The 17711-nt window shown below is 39.1% G+C and overlaps 1 protein-coding gene across 1 annotated transcript; it reads right to left on the reverse strand.

Annotated features, from left to right (window-relative positions):
- Window positions 1-67: 67 nt before the first annotated feature.
- Window positions 68-17682, reverse strand: LOC102297907 (isocitrate dehydrogenase (NADP(+)) 2). Its single transcript, XM_005928681.2, has 11 exons — window positions 17464-17682; window positions 12599-12690; window positions 9268-9433; window positions 5915-6075; window positions 5679-5822; window positions 3021-3157; window positions 2642-2793; window positions 2414-2526; window positions 2105-2202; window positions 1926-2018; window positions 68-471 (listed from the first exon to the last, which is right to left on the reverse strand). Exons 1-11 carry the CDS (start codon window positions 17579-17581, stop codon window positions 387-389), a joined length of 1359 nt encoding a protein of 452 aa, XP_005928743.1. The 5' UTR covers window positions 17582-17682; the 3' UTR covers window positions 68-386.
- Between the last annotated feature and the right edge of the window lie 29 nt (window positions 17683-17711).

The following is a 17711-nucleotide window of genomic DNA, read 5'->3' on the forward strand; positions in this document are numbered from 1 at the left end:
AAGATAATAAATTTATTTACCTTTAAAGTGGGAGAGCTCTCGTTTGTACAGATGCAAAACACAAACAGTGGTTTAAAAGATTTATTGGCAAATGTGTGTGACACAGGCTTTAGTCTTGCCCAAGGCATTACATAGTACTGAATACTTCACATTACAAAAATAAAACCCTGCAAGTAATGGGACAGACAGTAAGGGAGGCATGAGGTTCAAAGGACAATTCTCAACGATTTAAAAACCTAAGAGAACTACGTAATCCTATAGACAGTACTTTCTTCTCCTTCTGATTAAATTGCGAGTGGATTTATTGACCTTTAAGTTAAAAATGAGGTACAAAAACAGAAGAGTGACATTGCCATCTTCGTGCTTATCATATTCTTTCAAGTCCTTCACTTTCCGAGGGCCTTATCCAGATTTGTCTTGATGGCGTCGAGGAAGTCTGTAGTATTGACGTAATGCTCGTTCAGCTTGACACTGAAAAGACAGGACGCGGCACATCAGAAAAGTCAACAGAAAAACAAAAGCGTAAAAACATGCAAGCAACACAAACAAGATAATGCTGTTGGTTAGTTACACAGGGATTATTAAAATAATACATTTTACATATCATGATTAAACAGACTACAACTGAGTACTACAAGGTTGTGCCCGTTTCATTTTGCATGTAGCTTTTAGACAACAGCGTATTATATGAAGCATTCATTCAGCGGCAGATGAGAAAACCGCAATGCCTTCAAGCAAACAAATGAGTCAATGCAACAAACAGATAAGTATATACACTAAATGTGCACGAAAGCGTGGAGGAACTAGATGACAAGGCTACAGAAGTCTTGAGTAAACATTTTACAAGCTCGATATAAATCATTCTTAAGCAGATGCACTTGGAAAATCCTGCGTTACATGTGAAGTTTATTTTGTTCATTACAAATCAGAAACGTTCACTCAATTAAAACACACTTAATATTCCCTTGATTGACTTTAAAAGCCATCCTAGAAAAAATTAATAAATCTTGCTTTTTGTCAACCTTATAAGTGAAATTTAAATTGTGTTTTTCTTTTTAAATAAGTTGCTGAAAAATATATAGTAATGAACACTGGCAGAGGCCTAAAACCTCGCAAATATTCCGGAAGATGAGGACAAGTTTATATAAAGTGCAGGTCAGAATCAGGGCAAAGATTAAATGCTGTCTTGGGTTTAACTTGAGGTTAAATCCACACGATTATCAATAATTAAAGATTAAAGCCATAGCGTCAAACCTTATTCATTTTCTAGCTGCCATCATAGGCTTAATGTCCCAAAACATAAAGATGCACCAAGGCCTGAATGGCAGCATCCTTCAAAATCAATGCAGCAACTGATGACTTTTTGTATGACTGATGAATCTGCAAATTCTCCTGTGAAAATTTGTGTGTTTTATAAAAATGTCATCCAGCGGTGAAAAATGGATGCCACTAGTTCTCAAAGCTCAAGATGATATCTTCAAATTATTTGATGCAATAATAAAAATAACAAGCAGCAAGTCCTTAGATGCTGAAGATGATACACGTTTGGCATTTTTGATTTAACAAAATTAAAAATGGCTACAGATTACTTTTGTTGATCAACTATTTGTTAGGGTAATCAAGACTTCCTTCAATCCTATTCCGTTGTTACATAATAAATGTAAAGGTTAAGCAGTAAACCCTTAATGTCACAAGGTTAAAGTAAAACTAGTTGATTAGATTGGATGATTTATCAATTAAATGTGTTCTGCAGTGAACGTGGTAATGTTCAAATATATTACTTAATATTTCCAGTGTTCTGAAGCAAAGCAGAACTCCAGCAGCAAAAACTATCTAACAAAATGATTATTGAGTATATATACTGTGATTTCAGTAAGTCTGCAACTACACTGCAAACTAAGGTGTCAGCAGGGAAATAAACTTACTTGGACAGGCCGTGGATGCAACCTGCCAGGTCCTTGGTCATAGTACCACTCTCTACAGTCGCGACACACACCTGCTCCAGTGTCTGGGCGAACCTGCAGAAAAATGCAGACATTTATTAAAAAAGGTCACATTTCACATTAGCATGAGTAAGTTTCCTGAAATATTAAACCTCTCTTACTTTATGAGGTCAGGGTTGCCGTCAAGTTTCCCTCTGTGCTCCAGGCCTCGGGTCCAGGCAAAGATGCTGGCAATGGGGTTAGTGCTGGTTGGCCTACCCTGAAAGCAGAGATGGAGACACTGTGTGCATTAAAAACTACTAAACATATCAACTGCAGCATCAAATATTTAATAGATCTGAGCATCTGCAGACACTTGTCATTACATCCTTCACCACAAGATGGCAATGTAGCTCTACAGATGACACTGCCTATACAAGCAGAAACTTGAGATTACTAACACAGACCCCACAGGGTTGGTGGTTACTAACCTTCTGGTGCTCACGATAGTGCCTGGTCACAGTGCCGTGGGCTGCCTCAGCCTCAATAGTCTTGCCATCAGGACAGACAAGAACTGATGTCATGAGTCCCAGAGAGCCAAAGCCTAAAACAGGAAACACACCATCTTCTTTTAGTGCAACTACCCAAAAACTGGCACGCGCCTCATATGCTTGCAGGTTTCAGTGTTTTATGACAGTGATGTTTTCCGAATATCTCACCCTGCGCAAGGATGTCGGACTGAACGTCTCCGTCATAGTTCTTGCAAGCCCACACAAAGGCTCCGGAAGACTTCAGCACCTGGGCGACCATATCGTCGATAAGCCTGTGCTCATACCAGATCTTCAGTTTGTCAAACTCTGGCTTGTAATTCCTGCAGAAGACAACACAATAAGATAGTTTTTTTCTTTTTCTTAAAAAGAACATTAAAGTGATAAAATGGTTATAAATGTTGGACCAAATACTAATTAGATTAATACTAATTAATTTGAGCTTAAATTAAATGCATTTGTTGATTTAACAATAATTGTGCAAATGACACTGGACAAATGGGTCATTGATAAATGTGCACACATAAGCAGAAAGCTAGAAGACACTCACTTTTCAAAGATATCCTGGAAGATGTCTTTAAATCTGCCGTCGTAGGCTTTAAGAATGGTGTTCTTTGTGCTCATGTACAGGGGCCACTTCTTGCCAATAGCGTACTGGAAGCAGCTGTGTGCAAAGCCTGTAATAGACTGATGAAGGGAATAAAGAAACAAACAGTTCATGACTGCTGAAGGCTTTATCAGTTGAACAGGGGCTAACAACCTTCCCCTTATCAAGTTGAAAGTCATCTGCGATGACCTCTGATGTTGTAAAATCAAACAGAACCATGCTGATGAAGGCAAACAAAACAGTAGCAAAGAGAGTTGAAACGACGATAGAGGACTGCAGAGACTGCGGTGTGCATTTTACAACTCAATAGCAGCTTATTTGAGAGTTCAGACAATATGAGGACAATAATACACACACAACCCAGATGTTAAATAACTATGGCGTAGAATTAAGCAAATCTTTTAACACCATCTGGATGTTGCAATACCAAATTTTATACAAATTCTATTTTTTAAGAAACCAATGGAAAAAAATATTTGAAGCCTACACCAAAGAGCAAGCAAAGTTTAAAAACCAGACCTGTACTCGCATTTGCTTACACGCCACCCTAAATAGACCCGTGTTCTAAGATATCATCCACAATAATGCTGGTATACATTTTTACATCCAATAAAAACATCATGTTGCGATATTATTGTATAACCAGTCAAGCCCAGACAGGTCTGACACGCGAGAGCCACGTGTTAGCCTCCAGTAGCAATTGTGCACCTAAAAGGAGCTACTTTAACAAAGTACAGTACTTTGTTGAAATAGTAGCGTTGCTACCTTTAGGGGGAACACTCTCTTGCATATTTTACAAACGTGTTCCACTACTTGAGGGGAAAAAATCCCCAATATGATCAGTAAGGAGTAACTCGTTTCAACTCGATCAACTTATTGCAGTTGTCGTTTAACCGGTGCGTTAAGCAGGCATCTCACACTACTGCTTACATTTTTCAGGGAAAAACACTACTTCTGCTACTCGTGTGTTTATATTTGACTTGTTTCACTAACATGGTACTATAATGCTGCTTTTTTAAAGAGTCGCACTTCATCAATGAAAGTAGCTCATTAAAAATGCTGCTCATTTAAGCCTACAATGCTTAATTTCAAGAACCAATCAAATGTTGTTCTGTATTTTTTCTCTGTAACGTTAGAAATATTGCTATTGGACACTTTCTTAAAATCTAGTGACATTATTGAGGTTATATTGCCTCCAATTTGAAATACCATCAGCTGTTCTTTTCACTATATGAAAATGTCCATGTATTTACATTGTTTACCTTTTATATTATATTCTTAAAAATAATCAAAGGTTCTCATTTATATGTATATGTTTTATATGTTCCTTTTAGAACTTCTGGGCAAATGTTTAAGAATGTAAAAATATTAAAATGGTAAACATTTCAGTAATATAAAACACTTTACAGGCCAAACATATAATATTGCTTTATAACACCAAATGTAAACATTGTATTTTAAAGTTTATGGTATAGCAGTATTTCTAATATTTTGAACATTTGATGGTTCTACTCTTTCTTTGCATGTCCCCGTGGTTCTCACGTAGGTGTTAGAAGAAGTTCATAGTGTTTAAGCCCATTGTGGAGACCAATGTGCTGTATAATTTACAAAAAATACAGTTTCCAGGTCCGTGCAAGAAGGTTCAAAACCACATTCATGTAACAGAGGCCTTTTTCTAGGAACAAGCTCTTTCCTTTGTCCTTCTTCAGTTTGGACTTTCCTAGTTCTGTCACAACTTCACTCGTCCTGCTGGTATTCACATTTCTGCCTGAACCCATGTGTAAGATTGTAATTGGTCGCCCAAAATATTCAAAAAAAATGTTGCCATAAGCAGTACATTTTGCTAACTAAAAGAGCATAATATGACATTGTATTTTGCCACATAAATCTAATATTTTATAGCTCCAATTTAAATTTCCTGCTCAGTCAAACTCAGGGCACAACGTTTGGTAGCCCCTGGCCATCAACAGCAATGTTTCATTAACAGGCAGGAATTCATTAACACCAAGATCTTACTCACATGAAGAAGCTTTTCTCTTTTGTTACTAGCTATGGACACTTGATCTGTTAAAGTTGTTTGTTGTTGTTGTTGTTGATGATTATTTAGCCACACTGGCACGAGTCGGCTGGGTCATTTTTCAAGATAAATGCGGGAACTGTTGTTTATTGTGAATTTTTTAAACACACAACAGGGTACTACTACTGGGGCAGGGATAGCTCAGTAGGTAGAGTGGTGGCCCCATGATCGGAAGGTCGGGGGTTCGACTCCACTGAACGGCTACCCTGAGGTACCCCTGAGCAAGGTACCGTCCCTACACACTGCTCCCCGGGCGCTGCACTGGTGGCTGCCCACTGCTTCACTGGGTGAATGGGTTAAATGCAGAGGAACTATTTCCCTATGGGGACTAACACGCACACTTTACACTTTACACTGTAAATATTAGCCAGTGGAAAACAGCCCTCAACAAACACTAATGAATAGAAACAAATGTGGGCTCGTACAGACAGGCCGACTACAGTTTTGTTGTGATTTTCTAAGAATTTAAACAACAAAAACAACCAAAATCTGCATGTTTTCTTTAAGTAGAAGTATCTGCTAACCTCATCTGTGTTGTACATGCCCATTCCACAGCCACCCGCCGGGAAGTCAAAGACCTCCCATTCCTTGTTTGAACTGCCATCAGCAGGTGAGAAGATTATCTTGAATTTGCCGGGCTGGTCGACAACAAAGTCTGTTGCCCTGTACTGTAGAAGAAACACAGAAAGTTAGACAGAAAGATATTTAGTACTTCTGGCTCAAAATGTGGGAAAAACAAATAAACAAAATCAAGCCCCACCTGATCACCGAAGGCGTGTCTGCCAATGGTAATGGGCTGTGTCCAGCCAGGAACAAGCCGGGGAATGTTCTTGCAGATGATTGGCTCACGGAAGACTGTGCCGCCCAGGATGTTCCTGATGGTGCCGTTGGGACTCTTCCACATCTTCTTCAGGCTAAACTCTTTATATAAAAAACAAACAAAAATTATAGGCAAGTCAATCATTCACGCATGTGCAGTGTTGGTAAACACCTATTTAGCTTTGCAGTTTACAAGATCATAGCTGCATTCATATGGGGAAAACACCTGTTGCTACCTTTTTACAAAGGGTACTTGTGGAAAACATGCATTAATAAACAATTTAACTGAATTTGTAGCCATCCTGTAGGGGATGATTTTTCTTTTTAATTTTATTAATCCTCTAAAAAGGTATACAGGTATACAAAGTGAAACAAGAGATGCTTGACATCTTAGTCTGTGAAGGCTTTTTTTTTTCAAAGCAATCTGCCTCCTGTCAAAGGAAGGTTTTATTAATCACTTAACGTGCCTTATTAAACAATGTGTGCCCATTCACATTGCTTTTAATCTATATCTACTAAGTCCAAAATTGCCACTTTAAAAAGTCGTCGATGCGGAATTGTATTGTCAATGCATTATACACTAATACCACGTAAATGTGTTTTTGTACACAGGAAGCTATGGGGGCAGTATCACCTATATCATCTGCCAAGACTGCATTCACGGGGCGACCGTGGCTCAGGGGGTTGGGAATCGCATCTTAACCGGAAGGTCGCCGGTTCGATCTGTCCTGGTCGTTGTGTCCTTGGGCAAGACACTTTACCCTACTTGCCTACTGGTGATGGCCAGAGGGGCCGATGGCGCGATATGGCAGCCTCGCTTCTGTCAGTCTGCCCCAGGGCAGCTGTGGCTACAACCCTAGCTGCCTCCACCAGTGTATGAATGTGAGAGTGAATGAATAGTGGTATTGTAAAGCGCTTTGGGTGCCTTGAAAAGCGCTATATAAATCCAATCCATTATTATTACTATTATTCAATACTAACGAAGGAGAATGTAGTGGAACGGCAAAAAACAGGGACAAAAGAAAATGAAAATGGAGATTTTTTTTTTTTTTTTGAACGTGAAAGCATTTCACAGAAAACAAACAAAGTGCAAAGTTTAGCTTTCCTTCCACGACAGCACAACTGCAGTGCACGAGCATTTAGAGCACCAGCACCCTAGAGCTGTTACATTAACACTGAATGGATCAGTTTTAGGGTGTTAAGTGCGTTGGGTTGATACCTTATTTTAATGTTTGTTCAGTAATGCTTGTGTTAGCTTACCTGTCGGAAACTCCTCAGGATGATGCTTGCTAAGCAAACACCGTTTCAGTTTTGTTAGCTAATGAGTGAAATGAGTAAACCATTAAATAGGAGTATCTACACCGTCTTCTAGTCCCCCCACCCGCGTTATATTAGGGTTTATTCCGAGTACTAAACCTCTTCCACTAATGTTAGATTTTTAATCCGTGGGTTGGAGCATATCAATAATTAATTATTTACTTAGTCATTTATTATTTAATTACTTAAACTTTTTGATTGTCATCGAACACGACACCATCTAAGAAACTATGATATAGAACCAAATTTGTGATTAGTAATTTTGCTTTGTTCGGTTTTACTAGTATTAAGGCATACAGATGAGTTTGTGCTGTAAAGACGCTCATGCGCCTCTCAAATGGCTGAAGTCATGACAGAGAGCATTTTTAGCATTGTTATGAACAGCTGATAACATATTCTCAAAGATAAGAGCAAGCTTCACTCCAGAGCATGTCCACTGCAATCATGAATTCATGAACTGAACCATCGGTAAACTTTTTTTTTTTTGACTGGAAAAAAAATATTTTTGATTTCATTTGAAGCTTTATTTGAACTTAGACCTCAGCCAACTTTGCTTTCCTACTATCACATTGTTTTTTGTTTAAAATACTACTAGCACAAATACTACTATTTAATAATATTACTTGATATTTTTTATTATTTCATTTTTATTTTGACAGTCTTATTGAGTGATGTTAAAAACATATCTAATTACTAGGGGATTGAACCGTTCGATACAGTGCTTTTGGTTTGGTATGCATATGTATCGAACAATACAAAATTTTTAATTTACTTTATCAACTTTTCTTCTGAAGATGCTGTCTGTGTTGAGAGCTCAGTGGATCTGCCTTCGACTACTCCGCCTAGGCTGCACTGTCGACCGCAGATCCACTGAGCGCAGGGCAAGCTAGCGAGACAGAAGCTAAGCTCGTTGCAACATGGCAAATTGAACCTCCCCCACCCTCATTCAGATCTGGCCTTTGGAACTATTTTGGTCTTCATGTGAAGCATGACCCTGAAGGTAAGCGCGTCATGGACTAAAGTAAAACAGTATGTTGGATGAGCCACGCAATGCTCAATTACATCGGTGGGAACTACTGCGTTAGCGCAGTTTGCTCGTTAACGTGTTGACACCGTCCAGCCCCATGCTCGTTAAAGGAGATTTGCCATGTTGTGGCGTTAATGTCATTTCAGGTTAACGCTGACAGCACTAGTGGGAACACAATGAATATGACTGCACATTTACGCCGACATCATCCTAGTGCAAGTGGAAGCAGACAAAAATGGTAAATGGCCTGTATTTATATAGCGCTTTACTAGTCCCTAAGGACCCCAAAGCGCTTTACATATCCAGTCATCCGCCCATTCACACACACATTCACACACTGGTGATGGCAAGCTACAAAACAACAAGCACGCATGCTACAAACTTTACCCGAGTCATTTAGACAGCCGTTAGCACATAATTCTCCTTATGGGGACCTGATATGTTTAATATGCTGCTGAGAATATAGCCCAGAAGAAGCGATAGTATAGCTTTTATTTTGGAAAGAGCCATTTCTCTGTAATAAACTCTCTTTTCCAAAATGAGTGATTTCTCGATCAGATAGATTTATTTTTTATCCTTTGTTGTTTCAGCAACATTAAATTTAAAAACTTTTTAATTTGTCATTTTAATAAATGACAAATTAAAAAGAGCATGAACATTTTTTGTATCGAAAAAAATATCGAACCGTGACACCAAAGTATCGAACCAAACCATGAATTTTGTGTATCGTTGCACCCCTACTAATTACTACAACAAACAATTGTTGACTAATCGAAGAAAAATTGGCAGATTAATCGACTACAAAATAATCTTGAGTTGCAGCCCTACAGTGCTGTATTCAAAAATATGCAGAATTAATGTAGCAATCACTTTGAGAGAATGAAAATCTTAAGTCTAAAGTGCTCTGAAACTAGAAATTAATAATTGGCGATTAAAGATTTGGCAAAGACCTTCAACTCTGGCTTCGTCAGGTGTGATGGTGGCACACTTAACCGCTACGCTGTACTTCTTGGTAGCCAGGGCGGAGTCGATGGTGACCTGGTCATCAGTCTGGTCACGGTATGGCAGACCCAGGTCGAAGTACTTCAGCTCAACATCAACATTGGTCAGGATGAGCTAAACAATCAAAAATTAAAATTAATTAATTAAAAGGCACTGACCACTTTTCACACACGGTTGCTGTAGCTCACAGCCCGACATATACCAACAGCAGCAGAGAGAGCGCAGATGTTAAAGGTGTCAAGGCGTGATTGCGGGTGCCGCTCAGGTGCTTCCGCCTCCCCTGCAGCACCGCTGCAGACCACGCCCCGCCACACACATTAACCTGGTAAAATACATATTTAGGCAGAATTTTGCAAATATCTACTTTTCATTTTTTAGCAACATAGTGCTTTTTTTCAATTATTTTTTAAAAGTCAGGTCAAGGCTCCAAAAGCCCAAAAGCGATATAAGGGTGGCAGCTCAAAACAGTTTTTGTTTGCTACATGGATCATTTTAGTTCAGCTGGGGGTCTTTCCTTTTGTTATATTTCTTTAAGAGTTCAAAATGTGTTAATTACATAAATAAAATGTAATTTTCTCAGTAGCACTTCATGGATTTCATAAGCAACACACCTTAGTTGTTCACACAAAGCATAAAGGTAAAAAACAATATATACAGTGTTATCTTCATTTAAGATGTCAAAAAGTATTTGAGGCTCCCAGTGTTTTCTTTTGCGTGGAAACCAGGTCCAAATGGCTCTTTGGGTGTTAAATGTTGCTGACCCCTGGCATTAGGTGTTCAAGACTTCAAAATTTTCAGACCACTAAAAGCATATACAAGTTAGAGGTGGGAATCACGAGGTACTCCACAATACGATATCGCAATACTTCACTCACAATATGATAGTAATGTTTAACATTTTGCAATATGCAAAATATTGTGGAATGTTAAAAATCACAAAGTATTGCAACAACATATCAAAGTTAAACATTGTCAGTATCAGTTTTATCCAATAAGATTATATCAGTTATTTTTTTCCTGCAAAATGAGATCATCAAGCACACCAACACTGTCACTAAAACCTGCAAAATGCAAAATAAGAAAGAGTCAGTCTGCCATCAATCTATAACTGAATGGGGTCATGTTTCTGATAATACAGCAGCTAATTGTAAATACACAGCTAATACTGTGAAAACTGCAATTAACTGTAAATAACTATTCACCAGTAAAATCACCAGGCAGCCACCAATTTATTTATTTTTTATAGAAGCAAGGAGTTTGCTCATGTGACTGAGCCATTGCACTAATTTAGAAGGTAGCTTTGTCAAGCAAAGCGTGCTCAGTGTTGGATGGGTTTTCAGTTGAGCCAATTTAATGCAAGTTTGGTCAGCTAACATTGTGTCAGGGTGGTGCTGCATGAGATGAGCCCGCTTGTTTTGTAGTCTTGCCAGAGTATTTTAATTTAGTCAATAAAATATAAATCTTATCAAGTATGAAATATCAATTTGGTGCCCCTGTAGCAATACAATATTGTCTCAAAAAAAGCAATATCACGCTGTATCAATTCCCCAAGCCTAATTGAAATTATTATGTTCCAGGGTGTGTTTGTTTTCTCTAGATAGTGAAAACTGCTGTACAAACATAGCCCTGTTTGCTATATTAATAAAGTGATCAGAATGAAATCAGCAAACTATCAGGCAGCCTTAAGAACATATTTAACGTGGAAATCATCCATGTTACTTGACAGAAAAGATTCTTTGAATCTTAGAAAGAACCCATTAAAAAAAAAAAAAAAAAAAAAAGATAGGCTTGGGAGCCAGTAAATGGAAGCATCATCATATAACAGGCTCCTATCACAAAGTTTTACAGCCTCCTCCAGAGTAAATAGACGCAGACACCTGGCATATTGACAACCGACATAAACACCAGATTGCCAGGCTCCACTCCCTATAGTTAAAGTGTAGACAGACTTGTTTGTCCTACCATAGCTAGGATTATGCATTTGAATTGAAGAAGACAGAATTCAGATTTCTAGTGGCGATATTTTACACACTGAACCAGCAACAGTTTTCTGTCATAGGATCGGATCCGGAGGGCAAAACACTGTTACAACACACCAGCCAATCGTGGGCATGCCAGAGAACTAAAGCACAATCCTATAAAATTTCCATCAATTTCTAGCCATGGATATTTAGAGCACCTTCCAAGAAAAAGAAATATATGCGGACAAACTGCAAGTTGTGGGAAACTGTAATCCATATTCAACACTCACTGCAGTGAGTCTTCTCACACTGCGCCTAGGATGACAGTGTACAGAGATGCATACAGTTAAATTCACTTTAAACCTGGACGGGTCGTTTGTGCTGCTGTGTTGGAGGTCAATGATATTGTCAGAGCAAAGGTGAGGGCAAATAAGCCAATGTTTGCTGACAAACATCAATCTGTGACATTCTGGTTAGCTAAGATAAACAATATTTAATGGCATTAATATATATCTCATAACTTGAATCAAATGGCAGGTAAACCTGTCCTGTAGCTAACATCAACTACAATTAACAACCTGGGGTGCTGTTGATGAAGGTGGGTTTGGTGTGGCTGACTGCATGCATGTATGGCATGGTGAGACAAGGTTTGCTTGCAAGCATTGCCATTCACATGAGCAACTACCCATCAGTTTGGCTACACAAATGCAGTAAAACTGAGTCGCATTAACCCTGGTTTTGCAATCCAGACAGATATTTCTGCAAGTATGTGACATCTTTTAGAAACTATGAATAGAATTGGCTTTGATTGGACCAAACAGCCAATTAACTGTCATATTCAGCACCCCATCAAAATCTTAAAAGACAACTTGACAAGCAAGCGAGCGTTGTGTAAACAGCCAGAAATGTTCTGCCCCGAAGATATTTTTTCACCAGCATTTTAAAGATCCCCTAGCCTGTATCACAAAGACCTGAGTTTTAATTTGCATGACTTTAGGGAATAATTAAATGTACCATTTTCCCTTTGAGAGTACCTAAAAAACCGATAAAATGTACTTTGGGATCACTGATTGTTAACAAGACAAAACTGCTCATCAGCTGTCAAAAACATTCAATGATTGAACCTCATGCTATTCTGCGTTTTCTTCCTGAGCCAACAACATCTGCTCTCTCTGGAGAAAATCAGCCACTGAATTACCAAAGCCCCTCCCCAACACACATACATAATCCTCTACATAACACTTCCCACACAGCCACCTGCCAGTCAGGCTGCATGGGCTCAGTTTTCCCCCTTCAACCTTTGATGCCACTTTATCACCTTCTCTTTAATGAACTCCCAGATGATCCTGGTCATCTCGTCTCCGTCCATCTCCACCACTGGGTTCGCCACTTTGATGCGTTTGTCGGCATCTGTCAAAAATAAAACGTGAAGTACAAAAAACATGAGACTGCTGTGTGCCAATCATAGAATAAATGCATTGATTAAGGGGGAAAAAGAAAAGGAAATGAATTATGCTCAAGAGGATGAAAACCCATCTGGTCAGACCAACATTTAAAAATTTAATGTTTAATCCTAAATGTGTTCAAAAGCTACAAAAAGCTGAAATCAATTTGGACCCAAGGCTATTTCTATTTTGCATCCACAAGAGCAGACTCCTTGCACCAACCACAGCTCAAATTTCCATCCAAAACATGCATGAAGAGAGTCCCTGGATCTGGAAGCATGACATCTCTCATTTGTGCTTATTTAGATTTGGTATGTTATGTTGAAGGTTATTTCTAAATATCCATGGCTCCAGATTTATACTGACTCTAAAATCAACTCCCTTCTAAACTGGGCCAAGTGAACCACAAAAAGGAACTTTTTTTTTTAAGTTAAAAATGTAACTGGCAATTTCTGGCAAGAAAACTTATAGAAAATCTTTGCATGTAACAGAGTGTGAATCTAAACTGTTTATTTTAAACTAGAGCATAAGGTTCGGTGTATCTTTTGTATCGATGAGATTTTTTTAGTTTAATGTTTAGTTTGCTATATAGATAATATATAAAGATTATATAGGAAGTCATCCAGGAGCCTGGTTCTGCTGGAGGTTTCTTCCTGTTAAAAGGGAGGTTTCCCTTCCCACTGTTGTCAAGTGCTTGCTCAAAGGGCGTCATTTGATTCTTGGAGTTTTCTCGCATTATTGTAGCATCATTACCTTATGATATAAAGCGCCTTAGGGTGACTACTGTGATTTGGGGCTATGTAAATAAAACAAAATTACTGAAAAATTTGGACATTTTATTTTCTATGAGCTAATCACTACAGCTCCATTCAATACTTCTTGACACATCCTTGTTTGTAGTTAGCATGAATAGCCAACTGACCACACGGTAAATAGCCATTTTAGAGAAACACCACTTCAATAAAAGACCAAATATTATTGATTAGAGCAAGTTTTGGTTTACTCTAAAGCCATTCTTTATTTTGAGAAATGCATATGTTCTTACAGGTAAAAATAATAATTTATTTGTAGGTTTTCTTAAAACCATCAAACCTCATTAGAAAACAAAGTGCTTTATTTTTACACTGACTTTTTAAGACTGTCTCTTTACTTCTTTTCTGTCCACTAGGACTGATATGGATTAGTATGTTTAATCATATCTCCTCTCAGCCTACTCAGTGTGCGAGTGCTGCCAGCAGGAACATTTCAGTGAATAGGAAAGTACAGGGGGGAGGTGCAGAGGATCAAGTGACTCAAATTTCCCAAGCCAAGCTTATGCTCCCCCACTGCCCTAAGAGTACGGTAATTCAAGTAAACACAAGGTGTCCTATGGAAACAGGGTACAGCCAACATTTTTAAGAGTGGAAGATATTATATCCATTTAAAACTCAAGCATTAGTCTGAGACTGAAGACATCTGATGTAGCTGGGATTTTGAAGCCATGGTAGCACCTGTCAAAACAGCTTCTGCTCTTATCCTCCGCACCCTGCTGACTACAGAAACATGGCGACCGTGCACTGAAAATGACCTCTAAGGAAGAACAGTTGTGGCTTTGTGTTATGTTACAACTATGTTTATAGGATAGCATATTACACAGACAGAAACGAATGCAATATCTGTAAAAGAATGGTGAAAAAGTGATTATGTTCTGCTAACTTGCTGTTGTTTTGGCTCTGACACACAACTGTATCACACAATCCTTAACCTATTGGAAATTGAAGAAGGAAATATGTTCAGTTTTGGCACATAACAAAGGAAACTAGGATGATGACTTGTCAGCAGTTTTATTTTAAAACAAATCCATCAATATGACTTCGGTTACTTCCCAACAATAAGCTGGCAGCGATGTTAAAACGAACAGAAAAGCTTTTTATGGATTTCCAAGTTCTGTTTGAAAATTGCATGCCGGAAATTACTTTTACAGCAATTTGAACTGAAACAGTCTGCTGGCAAAATAAACAAGCTATTGCAATAAATCACTTAAGTGATTCTTTCAGAAAAATGGGGAAAACTATAGGCTGTATATGAGAAAGAGCTGCTTTCTTTCCAAGAGACAGAGGGCACAGTCAAGTAATCTGATGTCTTAATGGTTGGTTAGGAAATTGCAAATAATTTAACCATTTTCTCACATTTCATAAGCAAATCAAGATTTGATTTTTTAAAAAAATCAATTCCATAACAGACTTTACCCTCCTCCATCTGCTTTTGGAAGAGTACAGACTCTTCCAGCATTGTTTCGTTAACACATTAACTACTGTCAGGCATAATTTCTGACTTGTTCAACCTAAAACTGCAATATCAAGACTTTCCTCTCACAATGCGGAGGGAGGGGAGCCCAGGAGAGAGCTGAGCAGGTTATGTAATTTATGAGCGTATCAACAAACTGGAGGCTGAAGGGCGAGCTGAAGCACAGTCATGTGGGCCTGCATGCCACATCACTCGCGCATGCATCGGGGACAGATCTGCAGGATTTGTTCGACCACTTGTAGCTAAAGTCAAAGGCAGGTGTTTGGAGAAATATGCAACCAAGATAATCATTTGAAAACGTGCACAATGACTTGGCTCTTCTGTCGATTCAAAATAAGCACATAAGGCTTTTTTAATGTTAAAAATGCACTTGAGAAGGCTCAGAGTTTTTTTTTATTATTTCTCTTTCTTGAAGGACAAAGAAATCAGTTGGAGAAGAATTTGTTTACAGGTGATAAAAGAAATCTTTAAACTGTGACTTTGAACCAGAAGACGTTCAATAGTGGAAAGGAGGGAAACAATAAGACTAATGACCTCACCTAGCCTGCAGTGTGGGACTGGAGTATTTAGAGCTTTTAAATACCCTTCATTTTTAGCACAGTGTACTAATTTTAAATTGAACTGTGAGGTGCCTTGTGGAAATTACGGTCAAGCAGTCAAGGACAATCCAAAATGATGTGTGTCTTAAGGAGATCAACAGAATAAGCATTGATTAGGTGTCCCGCCTGGTTAACTTTCAACACAGTAGGACAAGCCTTAGCCCACATCAAGTTTTAATCCAATACTTGGAAAAGGCATTTACGAGGCTCGGGTAATGAACTTTTCATTCACTATCACGATAGTAGACAGTGGTCAATGCAAAAGCTTTGAAGCTTACAAATAAAGCAGCATTACACTGGATTGTGAAATTCAAATCAAGTTTAACGACATGTTGGGTCAGCTTTATAAGAGCTGTTAAAATTTTAAAAAGTGCATACCAGCAAAGAGGTGCTACTAAACCACAATGCAACTTGTGGCTGGAACAAAAGAAACCAATCAACACTGTCAATCTTCCACTTTTAGTGTGTCACGCAGGTTTTACACCTCGGAAAAACGAAACACGATTCTATCATACTGTGGAAGTGTTATCAAATCATGCGATCACTTTATAAGAATCCTCGTGATAAAGAGCGTTTGGAGGCGTTGCTGTAACAAACAGTCCTGGGGTATGATCCCTAACCACCATCAAAGAGGTACATGCCGGTGATTCAATCGGATCTGAGCCACAGCGTCCTTCAGCTGACCCACTATTTTATGAACGGTAGCTGGTCATGCTAGTGCGTTTTTGTTCTTTTATCTTATATATCTTATAATTTCAGCCCCATTTAATCTGGGATTGCTGCAGAGCGCACGTCATAAAACAGGATTCCTCTCCGAATCGCAAAACACAAATCCATTCAGCCTGATCTCCCTTTTTATTTATTTTTAGAATCTTGTTTGTTAACATTTAGAGGGAACATAAAAGTAACAAGCCGCACAGTGTTTTACAGTATAAATAGCAGGGTGAGATGTGGTCTTTATGAGCAGCAGCCTGGATGCAACCCAGATGAGAAGCGTAATGTAGGACAGAGAGCGCCATACGGCAGCAGCGGCGGCAGCCATTGCTCTCCATAGCGGAGACTCGTATGCGGTAACTGACCTTGGGAAAAGTTTCACCCAAGTAAATCACGCACTGACGATCTCACGGCTGACGGGCAGCTCATCCTTTTGAACAACAGAATTTAACCGGGTTCCTCTCGTGGTTATTTTATTATCCACCTCAGAGATTAGCACCTTTGGAAAAAAATAAATAAATCCGCAAACACGGCTAAAAACGGAAGATTCGCTTAATTCATCAACTGCCAGCTTTTGCACTGCACCGCCACTTTTATTATGAATCTTATATTCTAGGTCAGAGTAGAAGGTATGCAAGCCTGCCAGGGTTTATCCGTTTTAATTCATTCGAGTCCGCATATCTTTACATTGTCCTCCACGGTTCCTCAAAGTTTGAATGGAGGAAGACAAAGACGGGTCGTCTCGCTGAGGCTGCACGCATCTTTTTTTCGACGTTTACATTTTTTTATCATTAAACAGCCTCCGTTAACTCAAACATGTTAACGGCCATTTAACGGTCGTGGGCATTTAAAGTATCGGTGCCCTGCGCTCAGGAAACCATTAAAGGTATTAACCGCATCCTACTTGGCTAGCAGCACAGTCAGCTAGCACGGCTACGTTAGCTCCGTAAGAATAGCCGGCTAACCTGATATCGGCTTTTTCTATGTACGCTGACATTGCATTAGCTCACCTAAATGCAACCAGAGCTACATGTTTTTTGTTTTTTTTTAAGAGGCCACGTTAACACCAGGCCAGGTCAAGCTGCAGTTAACGGTCAACATAATGATGCTCGGGATCAACCGGCTATCTCTCCACTTACAGTTTCTTTGTTGCAAAGTCTGGCAATTTGCAGCCGGCGCAAGCACCGCCGGGTTTCTGGAAAAAGCAGCTCCAGCAGATCTCGAAAGGGAGCTGAGGACTTTCAAGTATCCAGCCATGTCTTCCCGGGACCGAAAACACTTTGCGGTAAACGCTCGACGAAACAGAGCTAAAGAGGGGGGCAAACGCTCCGCGGCTCGCTGCAATATAGTCACCAGCAGCAGCACCGCCCTTCTCCCCTCCCCGGCG

Source organism: Haplochromis burtoni, unplaced genomic scaffold (assembly GCF_018398535.1).
Source record: "Haplochromis burtoni strain Fernald_Lab_line unplaced genomic scaffold, NCSU_Asbu1 Contig_114, whole genome shotgun sequence".
Classification (NCBI taxonomy): domain Eukaryota; kingdom Metazoa; phylum Chordata; class Actinopteri; order Cichliformes; family Cichlidae; genus Haplochromis; species Haplochromis burtoni.